This window comes from Hyperoodon ampullatus (assembly GCF_949752795.1).
Source record: "Hyperoodon ampullatus genome assembly, chromosome: 3".
Lineage (NCBI taxonomy): Eukaryota > Metazoa > Chordata > Mammalia > Artiodactyla > Ziphiidae > Hyperoodon > Hyperoodon ampullatus.
Genome location: NC_136916.1, coordinates 86,316,265 through 86,329,212, shown reverse-complemented (window position 1 = coordinate 86,329,212; position 12,948 = coordinate 86,316,265). Strand labels below are relative to the sequence as shown.

General features: G+C 41.6%; 1 protein-coding gene across 2 annotated transcripts in view; it reads right to left on the bottom strand.

Moving 5' to 3' along the window:
* The window catches only part of LOC307050133 (aromatase), a gene marked incomplete at its 3' end in the record, with an annotated part of 86,098 nt that overhangs the window by 17,611 nt on the left and 55,539 nt on the right, over positions 1-12,948 (bottom strand). The window contains exons 1-3 of one of the 2 annotated variants that reach the window (XM_079699949.1): positions 12,097-12,265; positions 9,931-10,081; positions 1,496-1,650 (exon numbers count right to left, since the gene is read on the bottom strand). The exons of the other annotated variant lie outside the window; for it this stretch is intronic. Coding sequence (XP_079556075.1) covers positions 1,496-1,650; positions 9,931-10,081; positions 12,097-12,241 — 451 coding nt within the window. The 5' untranslated portion in view covers positions 12,242-12,265. Of the gene's footprint in view, positions 1-1,495; positions 1,651-9,930; positions 10,082-12,096; positions 12,266-12,948 lie in introns of those variants that run through there. 2 annotated transcript variants of the gene reach the window in all.

Here is a 12,948-nt window from a genome sequence, read left to right as displayed (position 1 = left end):
ATAGATGAATGAATGAATGAAACCAGGTAGAGTGAACTGGCTCTGATCTCTCTCTTTCTTGGCTCCTGACCATCTGAGCATCTAGTGGTCCTAATGGTAGGTGGTCTAACATGCGTTTAACTCTTAAAGTCCTCCTTTCTCTGTTTGTTCAAGGTTGCTCTAAGCTTTCTTTAGGAGTAATCTCTCTTTTTTATGTCTTTTTTATTCAGACTTGCTGTTAAAGTCAGAGCCCTCAAACAAAACAAATCAGCTGTGCTGCAGAAGCCCCTGAAGGCACACTTGGCAAATAAGAAAGGAAACCTGGTGAGTGGTCCTAGAGTCTAAGCATTTCCACCCATGTATAAAAAGGAAGTTTGGGTTGGCAACATACTTTCTGACTTTAGGAGGGACCTGGAGATATGAAAGGCCAGGATGCTGTTTCCTGGGAGACTGTCAAAATCACAAGTGAGATAAATGATTCCTCAGTGAATCAATCCTTTGCATGGAAGTGTTGGCTTTGTTTATCACTCCCAGACTGATGCATGATTTGCCACTCCCAGACTGATGTATGATTTGCCTCTATGTTCAAGAGCTTGAAACCACATTTCAAATGTATAAACCACATTTCAAACGTATAAAAGGAATGGGGAGCCTCTAGAACCTGGAAAAGGCGAGGAAACACTTTCTCCCTAGAAGCTCCAGAAAGGAACACAGGCTTGCCAGTGCCTTGATTTTAGCCCGGTGAGACCCATGTCAGACTTTTGACCCATAAAACTGTAAGATAATGAATGTGTGGTTTGAAGCCAAAGGCTTCCATTCCAGCAGCATATAGTAAAGGGGGAAATCACTAGATAAGGAGGTTTGTAATCCAGTCTCTGCTCCTCCATACCTGGCTATGTTGCCTGGAGGAAAAATCACAAGCTCTCTAGAAATGTACTCTTTAAGTATAAAACTCAGAGTCTGGATGAAATGACATATACAACTCTTCTCAGTTCTAAAATTCTGTAATTTATTTGCAAATTGCTATCTTAAGACATCTGGGATGTCAGCCAATGATTCAGCAAACATGTTAGTTATGCTAAATCAACTATATGGCTGACATACTAAGTTCTTAACTGAAGTGATCTTAAGTATGTAGGGTGCCAATTCTCCTTCACATTCATGAAATTGTTTGTGGGTCAACAAGAAGGACAGAGTTTGTGTTGAGTGAATACGTAGGCTCTGGGATTGTATCCTGTGCTACCATTTGCTATTGGTGGAAACTTGGGCAAGCTATTTAAACTCTTTATGCCTCAGTTTTCTCAGTTGTAAAATGGAGGTGATAAGGGTATTTAACACATGGGGTTGCTGTGGGATTAAAGTTATCAAAGGCTTAAACAGTGCCTACTACATAGTACATGTATAATGAATGTTAGCTCTTACTATTTCAAAACTGTGAAGCAGCAGAAGTTAAAAATGATTTCAAGAAGGCATATTCATAGACAAAAGAGCAGAATGTAGCTGGACATCTGAATACCTTTCATAAAATAAGTTCTAACAGCTTTCCAGAGGACTGGATTATTGTTAAATATGATGCCTTTCTCATGCATGCCAATGCACTGCAACCCAAGTTTGCTGCCGAATCGGGATGTGTAGTGATTGTGCTTCATTACGTGGAACACACTTGAGGACCTGCAGAGAAAGCAAACCTTGGGGTTACTTGTTGAGGGTCAGGAGAACTCAGTGTGATGAGTTTGCCTACCAGGTGGCTCTCATACCAAATGCCTGTTGATCTAAATGCAATGCATAATTTCTAGTATTCAGATTAACTAAGCACTTGTGTTAGCACAAGAACCTCCTTCTCCAGTTGAAACATTTCTACATACTAGCTCTCTGTTTGAGCATCCCTAAAGATCGAACACACACACACAGTTATTCGTTATTTCACCTTGTCTAACTCCAAGTCACTAAAATACGACCCTCTAACGTTATCAAAGCTGCAAGCCTGTAAGAAACTGAACCCTCCACACCACCATATTCCTGAGAGCCTCCAGCACCCAAGCAGTCCCTCTCTAGACAGTGCTCCCCATGCAGAAGTGAGCCTCATAATCAGAAGTTGCTGGAATAACTGAAATCTTATCTCTTTAGTTTGGAAGCAGCAGTTCTGCCTTGTACCACCCATCCCCCAGAGGCTCTAATCAGGCCTGGACCCTCCAGGGGAACATCATTCTAGGACTGAAGGACATCTCCTGGGCACCTCTGGCCCTGGACTTGGCTGACTGGGCTGGGCCTGGAAGGCTCTCTGTGGTGGTGACAGCAGCTGTCTTGGGTCTCTGCATCCATCATGATTCATCGAGGTCTCCAGGGTCATAGAGTTCTCCCAGGACATAGGACATACTGAGCCATTAGAAAGCCCTTGCTGTGGCAACCCTGGGACCTTGCCAGGAACCCAGGCTTCCTTGAACTTCCTGGTTCCTCTTCCACTGCTCTGCCCTCTATTCCCACCCCCAGGCCCGGCTCTTAAGGCCTGAGCTGGGCCTTCAGAGCAAGTAGGAAGGAGCAGGCGGCCCCTCCCCACCCATGTCCTCCTTCAGGACTTGCTTCCTGCCCCAAATCCTACTCTAATTGGGGCACGATAAGGCAATGAGCATTATAACATGTTGTAAAATCCTAGCTGAAGACGTCATGGGGCCTCCATGTGTGAGGAGAATATTGTCTTAGGACAGTGGTACAGAATTCTACTGCAGAGAGACTCACTTTGTTGAGAAGACGTTTTATTAAGATTGATTATAAATTAGGCTATGGCATTGGAAGTATAAATGAATCATTTAAATAATTTAACATTTGAGAGCATAAAGGATAAATGGATAGTTAGTCTCTTCAGGATAAAAGGTGGGGTGGCTTTATTTCATGTGTTGTATTTTCAATACGCAAATCGAGATACTTCAATTTGTATTCCAGGGAATTAATTTGACTGATACATACATAAAATTTTGTCCTGTATATGACATCATGCTATAGAAAGGACTGAAATTCTTATTTAATTAATAGACTTCAGAATTCTAGCTATTCGTACCATCCCCTAAATCACTCTATAATCAAAGCAGCAAGTAATTTGTATACTCTTTACTCACAAACTCAGATCTACAAATTTTGAGTGATTATTTGACAGATAGAATGCTATTTTTCTGCTCTGACCTTTAGAGCTTTTGAGTATATCATAAAACACATTGGTCTGTCCATATGTTTTGAGGAATTACTGGACAATTAAAAACTTCAACCGAATTAAATGTTAGTTAATAAAGAGCAAACAATTAAGTCAGTTGTCCTTTAGGGGGCGCCAACATCTCAGTTATCCTGAGACAGAGGCTCTGCCTTGGCAAAGAACAAAGTAGGGAAGACAGAAGTGATACAGCAAGCAAAGTGTCACCAAGGATGAGCAGTTTAAAATAAGGTCACTTATCAAAAGTAGGCTGGCTTTATCTAACTGGAGTAAATCAGGAAAGTGAAGAAGGGAAGGTTGGTGACGAACTAGGGATGTCAGCCCAGAGCTCCCCTGATATTCAGGAGAACACTAGAGATCTCCTTCCCACAGTGTCGACTGGCCTGTAACACCAGGTGAGGGAGTTGTTACATTGACTGACTGAGTGACTGACTGAGTGACTGACTGGCTGGGAGAGTGAGGACTTCTTACTACTGAGGAGAGACAGAGTGAGTCCCCAAGCTCAGAAGGGACAGTGGGTAGTGTAAGATGCCTGATCCCTGGGGTCATTATTCTTCTTGAAACGTGACTGAAGTCAAAAGACATCCCCAAAGATGGCAAACCTAATGTCTCTTCAAGATGGAAAGTAGCCAGGAAGTAAGTCCTTAGGTGGTAAACAAAAAGCCACCCTCCCGTTCTGAGTTCAAAGAACTCACACACCTGTGGTCAGGTTCAAGATTGATGAGTACTAGAAATAGAGGGGAGACAATCAATGGAATATTTGGTACCAAACATTTAAAAACACGTGCCTTGTGTAGACCTGTTCTGTGCCTGTGACTTATACTCCATCAATCGTACCACATTTTCCCTGTCCTTTGCCCTCTATCCTTACCCAGGTTTGATACTGAGGTCACTGCAAGAGAAAAAGAATCTTTGTAACAAAGAGATCTGACTGTAACCACCCTAAGCTGGTCAAATTTAGTATCACTAATACGAGACCACCTTCCCTGGTCTCTTGATGTGATGCAATGTGAAGTGCCTAGGACTAACAGGAAGGTATTATTACACAACAATTAACCTGAATTGAATAGAGCCTATAGACCTAGTGTTCAGTTTATAAGCAATACCAGGAATAGAAGAATATGTTCAATGACACCATAATGAGACACTGAGAGAGATTTGGAATGTGGGACATCCTGTAAGACAACTGATGTGGTCTTTTCAGAAGGTCAAGGTCATGGGGAAAAAGGGCGGAGGACTGCTCTTCTAACTTTCCTGTTAGAAGAACTAGAAGAACTTTTCTTACTAGAAAGTTGGAAAAATATTTTCTTGTCGATCTTTAGAGTCTCTCCTTTTCATGAATCCTCAAGTCCCTTGACCCTCTGCTTACTTTGTCCTAATTGCCTGGTAAAACCTCAACCCTGGCCCAATCCAACTCTCAGTTTAGCTTACTCCGTGCTTACACCTGGCAGCTGAATGGGGCCAGGGAAAAAACTATACATGCACATGGACACACACACACACACACACACACACACACACACACGCAGGTCTCAGTTAAATTCAAGTGGGCCCATATATGACAAACCCACAGCCAACATCGTCCTCAATGGTGAAAAACTGAAACCATTTCCACTAAGATCAGGAACAAGACAAGGCTGCCCACTCTCTCCACTCTTATTCAACTTAGTTTTGGAAGTTTTAGCTTCAGCAATCAGAGAAGAAAAGGAAATAAAAGGAATCCAAATTGGAAAAGAAGAAGTAAAGCTGTTACTGTTTGCAGATGACATGGTACTATACATAGAGAATCCTAAAGATGCTACCAGAAAACTACTAGAGCTAATCAATGAATTTGGTAAAGTAGCAGGATACAAAATTAATGCACAGAAATCTCTGGCATTCCTGTACACTAATGATGAAAAATCTGAAAGTGAAATCAAGAAAACACTCCCATTTACCACTGCATCAAAAAAAATAAAATATCTAGGAATAAACCTACCTAAGGAGACAAAAGACCTGTATGCAGCAAATTATAAGACACTGATGAAAGAAATTAAAGATGATACAAATAGATGGAGAGATATACCATGCTCCTGGATTGGAAGAATCAATATTGTGAAAATGACTCTACTACCCAAAGCAATGTACAGATTCAATGCAATCCCTATCAAACTACCATTGGCATTTTTCACAGAACTAGAACAAAAAATTTCAAAATTTGTTTGGAAAAACAAAAGACCCCGAATAGCCAAAGCAATCTTGAGAACGAAAAACGGAGCTGGAGGAATCAGGCTCCCTGACTTCAGACTATACTACAAAGCTACAGTAATCAAGACAGTGTGGTACTGGCACAAAAGCAGAAAGATAGATCAATGGAACAGGATAGAAAGCCCAGAGATAAACCCACGCACATATGGTCAACTTATCTTTGATAAAGGAGGCAGGAATGTACAGTGGAGAAAGGACAGCCTCTTCAATAAGTGGTGCTGGGAAAACTGGACAGGGACATGTAAAAGTATGAGATTAGATCATTCCCTAACACCATACACAAAAATGAGCTCAAAATGGATTAAAGACCTAAATGTAAGGCCAGAAACTATCAAACTCTTAGAGGAAAACATAGGCAGAACACTCTATGACATAAATCACAGCAAGATCCTTTTGGACCCACCTCCTAGAGAAATGGAAATAAAAACAAAAATAAACAAATGGGACCTAATGAAACTTCAGAGCTTTTGCACAGCAAAGGAAACCATAAACAAGACCAAAAGACAACCCTCAGAATGGGAGAAAATATTTGCAAATGAAGCAACTGACAAAGGATTAATCTCCAAAATTTATATAAGCAGCTCATGCAGCTCAATAGCAAAAAAAACCAAACAACTCAATCCAGAAATGGGCAGAAGACTTAAATAGGCATTTCTCCAAAGAAGATATACAGACTGCCAACAAACACATGAAACAATGCTCAACATCATTAATCATTAGAGAAATGCAAATCAAAACTACAATGAGATATCATCTCACACCAGTCAGAATGGCCATCATCAAGAAATCTAGAAACAATAAATGCTGGAGAGCATGTGGAGAAAAGGGAACACTCTTGCACTGCTGGTGGGAATGTGAATTGGTACAGCCACTATGGAGAACAGTATGGAGGTTCCTTAAAAAACTAAAAATAGAACTACCATATGACCCAGGAATCCCACTACTGGGCATATACCCTGAGAAAACCATAATTCAAAAAGAGACATGTACCAAAATGTTCATTGCAGCTCTATTCACAATAGCCCGGAGATGGAAACAACCTAAGTGTCCATCACCGGATGAATGGATAAAGAAGATGTGGCACATATATACAATGGAATATTACTCAGCCATAAAAAGAAACGAAACTGAGCTATTTGTAATGAGGTGGATAGACCTAGAGTCTGTCATACAGAGTGAAGTAACTCAGAAAGAGAAAGACAAATACCGTATGCTAACACATATATATGGAATTAAAAAAAAAAAATGTCATGAAGAACCTAGGGGTAAAACAGGAATAAAGACACAGACCTACTTGAGAATGGACTTGAGGATATGGGGAGGGGGAAGGGTAAGCTGTGACAAAGCGAAAGAGAGACATGGACATATATACAGTACCAAACGTAAGGTAGATAGCTAGTGGGAAGCAGCCACATAGCACAGGGAGATCAGCTCGGTGCTTTGTGACCAGCTAGAGGGGTGGGATAGGGAGGGTGGGAGGGAGGGAGACGCAAGAGGGAAGGGATGGGGGAACAGATGTATATGTATGACTGATTCACTTTGTTATAAAGCAGAAACTAATAAAAAAAAATTCAAGTGGGCCCTTAGTGGAGCTGCCAGTTCTACTAAATTTCCCAAGTTCCGTCACTCTCGCTTTCCTGGATGACTGTTATATCCGGTCTCCTCTGTCCCCCAGTGTTGTACTTCCTCACCTTTAATTTCAGCTACAGACTTTACTTCCTATTTTATTGAGAAAACAGAAGCAACTGGAACCTCTGCAAGTCCAACCGCCAGTATCAGTGCCCATATATTCAACCTTCCCTCCTGTTACTGTGGATGAACTTGCGTGTCCCTTTTCAAGGCCACGTCCAGTTGTTACCTGGACCCCCTTGTCATCTCACCTGGCACACTCCTTCTGTGTGCTGCATCAACAATTTCCTCTGTAACTCATCATTCCCATCAAAACACACATGTCCTAATATCTTGTATCTGAACAAATAAAAACTCCTTGGACTAAACATCCCTTTCAACTCTGTTCCATTTCTCTGCCTCCTTTATGGCAAACTCCTGGAAAGAGTGTCTATACCTGCTGCCTCCAATTCTTCTCTCCCCATTCTCCACAGTGGTCAGAGTTTTGCCCCCAGCACTCCATTGAAACTGCCCTTGTCAAGGTCACCCATGACCTCCCTGGTGCTAAATGCAATGCTCACATCTCTGTCCAGTCATGTGGCCCTATCTGGAGAGTTGACTATTCCATCCTCCCTGACATGCATTCTCGCCTGGCTTTCAAACCACCACACTCTCCTGGCTTTCCCTTATCTGTGTGGCTGTCCTTCTCAGCCTCCTTTGCTAGTTTCTTTTTTTTTCTTTTTTTTTTTTTTTTGCGGTACGTGGGCCTCTCACTGCTGTGGCCTCTCCCGTTGCGGAGCACAGGCTCCGGACATGCAGGCTCAGCGGCCATGGCTCACGGGCCCAGCCGCTCCGTGGCACGTGGGATCTTCCCGGACCGGGGCACGAACCCGCATCCCCTGCATCGGCAGGCAGACTCCTAACCACTGTGCCACCAGGGAAGCCCTCCTTTGCTAGTTTCTGACTACAGTCGAAGGTTTGAATGGTTAGAACTTCCTTCTTAGTATCCTATTCAGCGGTACTAGGCAAGTCAAGTCAAAATATCTGAAATAGAATCCTGATTTCTCCCCATCCCAAAGTTGCTCCACCCACCTTATCTTCTATATAGCCCATATCTACCTGATAATGGTGTGGACAACCATCCTGGTTTGCCCAGCTTAAAAACCCCACAACGTGGGAAATCCTCTGGTTCCAAGTAAACCAAGACAGTTGTTCACCCAACTGATAATACTATGTTTTAGCCTTTTATTGTTGGTATATTAATACTGTAACAATATATTCCTCTACAAGGGTAGGGATTTGGGAGTGATTTGTTCATGATACCTGTTGTACGTAATAATAAATAAATATTTATTTAATGAATGAATGGAGAGCCAATAATTTCTATGATAGTTTAGGGTCATCCAGTGCTTACTATAGAGTAAATTCTAATAAATAAATGTATGTTACAGAATAAAAGAATGAATTTCCTATAAATTCGGAAATGACTAAAACAGGTATACAAATAATATAACCTTAATTGTTATTTTAATTGCTAACATATGGCCAAGTGTCATCCTAATTATCATGTTAAATGCCAGTTCCTCTTTATGGATGCTATTCACATTCTATTTTTGATATTCGTGATAAACACATATACACATGACATATAGTGTCATGCATAACTTCTGTAGACCCTCAATAATTTAGAGCATCTCTGCCTGGGGAATCATGCATACTTTATCTACAGGTGATTAGATGGACCTCTCCCCATAGCCCCCAGTTGCTCAGGCAGAATCATGGCAGCACTGGTGCCTGACTCCCCACCCCATCGTGCTCCAAAGTTCTGCAGCCCCCCACTTCAGAACTAAGCTGCTTGGAAAAGTTGGCCCATAATCTCTACACAGGTGTAATAACTACAGACGTCAAAATTTTCAGAAGAGAAAATGCTTGGCATATTATTCAAAGAAAAAGGAAGAGCTTTCTGACGTCCAGTGGGGTCTTTTTAAGAGGTATGGGTAGTTCTGGAAGGACCTGAAGAGCAGACAAGGGCAGGAGATGGGGACAAACATGTCCTATTCCTGCGGGGACCTCATCCCTTAAGAAAATTGAGCGGCTGGGCGGCAATTAAGGAGAACACAGAGACTCCAACCAGAGAAAAGCCTGTGAGGACAGAAAAGGGAAAGAACTGGGAAAGCTGGGGGAAGGGCAGAGTGAGTTTTGTCATGTTCTCAGCGTGAATCAGCACCTGACCCTGTCAGGGTCGCTAAGGTCACTTTCCTAATTAAGACAGCAGCGTTGCCAGGTGCTACCTGCACTGTAACGAGGATCCTATTTCAGCAACTGGTCAGGGTTCCTGGGAATTTATCTGGTGATCTAAGTACCTAGTGTCTAAGAGCAATTTCTTCCTGGTCCTCTGGTCCTTTCACATGTGCTTCATTCTTCCCTCCAGGTCTAGTCTTGCACTCCCAGCACCTGAACTACACTTAAGGGTAAGAAAATTAGACAGAACCCCTCCAACCTGCTTAGGTGTTTCCCCAACCCCAGGGCAAGGCCCTCTACTCTGGAAGCTTCTTACCTTTTTTCCTCCTCAAGCTCTGTAGCACGTTGCTATCATTTTGGGGGCTCTAAACACTACTGATGCCCAGGTCCCTCCTTCCCAGGAGACTGTAAAACTTGGGTTTGTGGCCTGGGCAGTGGGGTTTTGAACAGCTCCTTGGGTTACTTTAATATGCAGCCAGGGTGAGAAGCACTGTCCTAGATCCTGAGCTGCAGGCATCATCCTTCATTTAAAAAGTAGTAAAAGCACATCTTTAGCAACAGACATCAAGATATCGAAATAAGTTTGTTTGGTTTTTAATATGAAAATCCCAGCCTTGATTTTTAAATATGTCCCCGATTATTAACAGACTTACTTGCTAATAATGAGGGTTTCCTCTCCACATATCCAGACTCTTACGAATTCACCATATGTCTTGTTGTAGTAATTGCAGGCACTGCCATTCCCCATCCAGAGGAACCTGAAGTAGGAAATGAGGGGTCCAATTCCCAGAAAGTAGCCAGGACCTAGGAAAGTCATCAGATCACAATCAGTATTTCTGCAACACCAAAAAGAGCAATTGCTTTAAATTAACTGCTATTCTTGTTCTTTTGATCTGGCTGTCCTTTTTTATCTTCCGATGTATATAGGTGAATCACACACACAAAATGATTAAAACAACAACACAAGTTAACATGACACTCTTCACAGCTCCATGAGTAAAAAGTAATCCAGAGTCTACACCACTCCAGTTCCATTTGGTCTCAAGCATTTCAGTCTGAACAGACCTGAAATAGGTGTCTACTCTATTCTTGCTGTGTTAAATGGTGTCAATGAGTTTCAAATACAAGTCAATCAGTCCCTCTGGTAACAGGCACGAAAACCAGGACAAGTGACAAGCTGACGGGTCTGTCTGGCTGCCTAGTTTTGTCTGAAAACTTTGGGTTTGAAAGCACCAGTCAATGGAATGGGTGAGTTTGAATTAGTCTGTGGTTTGGGTGTCATCTTTTTAACTGTGAGAGACACGGTCTGCAAAGACAATGTCCCAACAAAAAGCATGCATTCCTTTTTTATTTCCTTCAAAAAGGATTTGGTTTAAGAAGAGAATCTTAAGCTAAATCTCATGAGACAAAATAAAGCTAAGCATTGAGGAATGAGGCAGTGTGTCTGATCAGTGTCTAGACCAGAGTCTGAGTCCAGTGATGTGGTTTTAGTGAAGAGCCGTGGCCCTTACACCCTTGCTGACGTAGGCTATGACAGAATTGTGAGGAGTGTGAATCTGGTGAGCAGCCAGGGGAGTTGCTGTTGCTTGTATCAGAGAACGAACTTCGTAGCTTGATTTTAGTGGTGGTGGTGAAAAGTACGTCAAAAGCTTGTTGGAATGGTTTTAGGAGTTTTATTGTAAAGTTATACCATTTCTGTATCTTACTCCTTTAATTCCATTCTGTTAGTGAAATAGTCGTTCAGCCCAAACTCACACAACTATCTGAGACAGTACAGTGCTGATAATTTAGATAATCTAAGTTTTTGGGTGAATCATTTAAATTGGATGTCTAAGCCCAAATCTGGCAAACAAGGTTTATTCCTTAACTTTGAAGTAGCTGGGTTAATGTGGAAAAGATTATCAGGGTATTCTTTTTGCCCTTAGTGGAAAGTCTTTGTTAATGTCTATATAACCAAAACAAGTTTGGGAGTCTTGGGGTAAAGGGGTCTTAATCTTAGGGTTGTTCTAATAACATTATATGTAGATGGTTGACTTACAGAATTTTTTATGGGACTGGGGACACATGCCTGCCATGAGGAATTTTCCAAGAAACTACAAAGCCGTCTGATAATTCTGGGAATTCTGAGTTAATCTGATAGTGTAGAGTGGTGTTGTTTCTACTGGAATTATCTGGATAATTATATTATACTCTACTTTTGATTGATCCACAGAGCTTGTGGAAGATTCTTTCAGGGTGTGAGGTTCCAAAGGAGCCATAGTGTTCCCCATTTTTTTTCCACTGTCCAGGCCCCATCCAGCCCTTATGGTGGTACTCACAGCACCTCCACGCCCAACAATAAAAGAAAATGAAGCGTGGGGTAAAGAGAAGGAATAAATTCAAGAAGGGAGAGTGTAGAGGACATGGATGAGGCAAAGTGGGAGGGAGACAGAAAGGAGTACAGAAGGCATTCCAGAGACATTTTCACCTTTAGACCAAAATTGGAATGAATTTAAATTAAAAAAAAATCCAAAACCTGGAATTTTACTTTGTTCCACCCCATCTAAAATTTACTTTAAAGGATACTTTTGCCAAGTCTATTTTACCAAAACAAAATGCAGACTGGAAAGGATTATCTAAGATTTTTTTAATGCTTTCATTTAACATATGCAGATAACTGGTAGAAAAATGTTCACCTGAATTCATTTGCTAATATGCCTTGGGCTTCAGCCATCTCCTCAGGTTTACTCTTCACTGTTTTGCAAAATTGTCTTTACCCTCATGGACCAAAAGCCCAAGGAAACACTCTCCTTAGATACAGAACTAAATGACTGTGTTACCTGGTATTGAGGATGTGTTTTTATAATTCCAAACCAAGAGAAGAAAGCCAGTGAGCAGCAGGATTGCAATGCTGGTAACAGGCACAACTTCGGTCACCATGCTGGTGATGTTATAATGCACTGAGTTCAGCACTTCCAGAACCATCTTGTGTTGCTTGATCTCAGGGGAAGCAATTTAAAGTCCTGTGGAAATCAGAGTGGCAGAAAAATTAGAGAATCCCCAAAGGTACATCTAGGACTCCTGTTACTTCAGAGGATGCTGTACTGTAGAGATGGGTGCTTTGTTTTATAATATGATTGGACATTTAGACAAGACAAATTTGTAGTTATCAGTCAAAACAATCAAGCCCAAGAGAGATCTTTTGGCTTGAAGTGCAGCATTTCTGACCTTGGTAGAGTCTTAGTTTTGTTTAGACACTTGGTTGGATAGAACCTTATCGTCTTGCCCTTGAACAGGTAGAGTGACTGAATTCTCAACTGAGAGCCAAATTTCTTACCAAAATACATGAAAATGAAGCTCATTGCAGAGGTGGAGTCATTCTGTGACTTCATCAGCATCTGGTTTAGGCAATCTTTTCCTCTGGAGGCCAAATCAATTTTTTTTTTAAAAAACAATCCCTCACCCGCTTCCTGTTCAAAATTACTTCCCCCAAAGAGTAAGGTTTTCCAGTAAGAAGGAAAACTTCTAACTTCTCACTCTCTTCATCCATTCTTCTTCTGAGTTTTTGACCATCTTTATGACCATAACCTTAAACTCTTTATCATGTAGATTGCTTATCTCCACTTCACTTAGTTCTTCTTTTGGGGTTTTATCTTATTCCTTCATTTGGAACATTTCTCTGGTGCCTCATT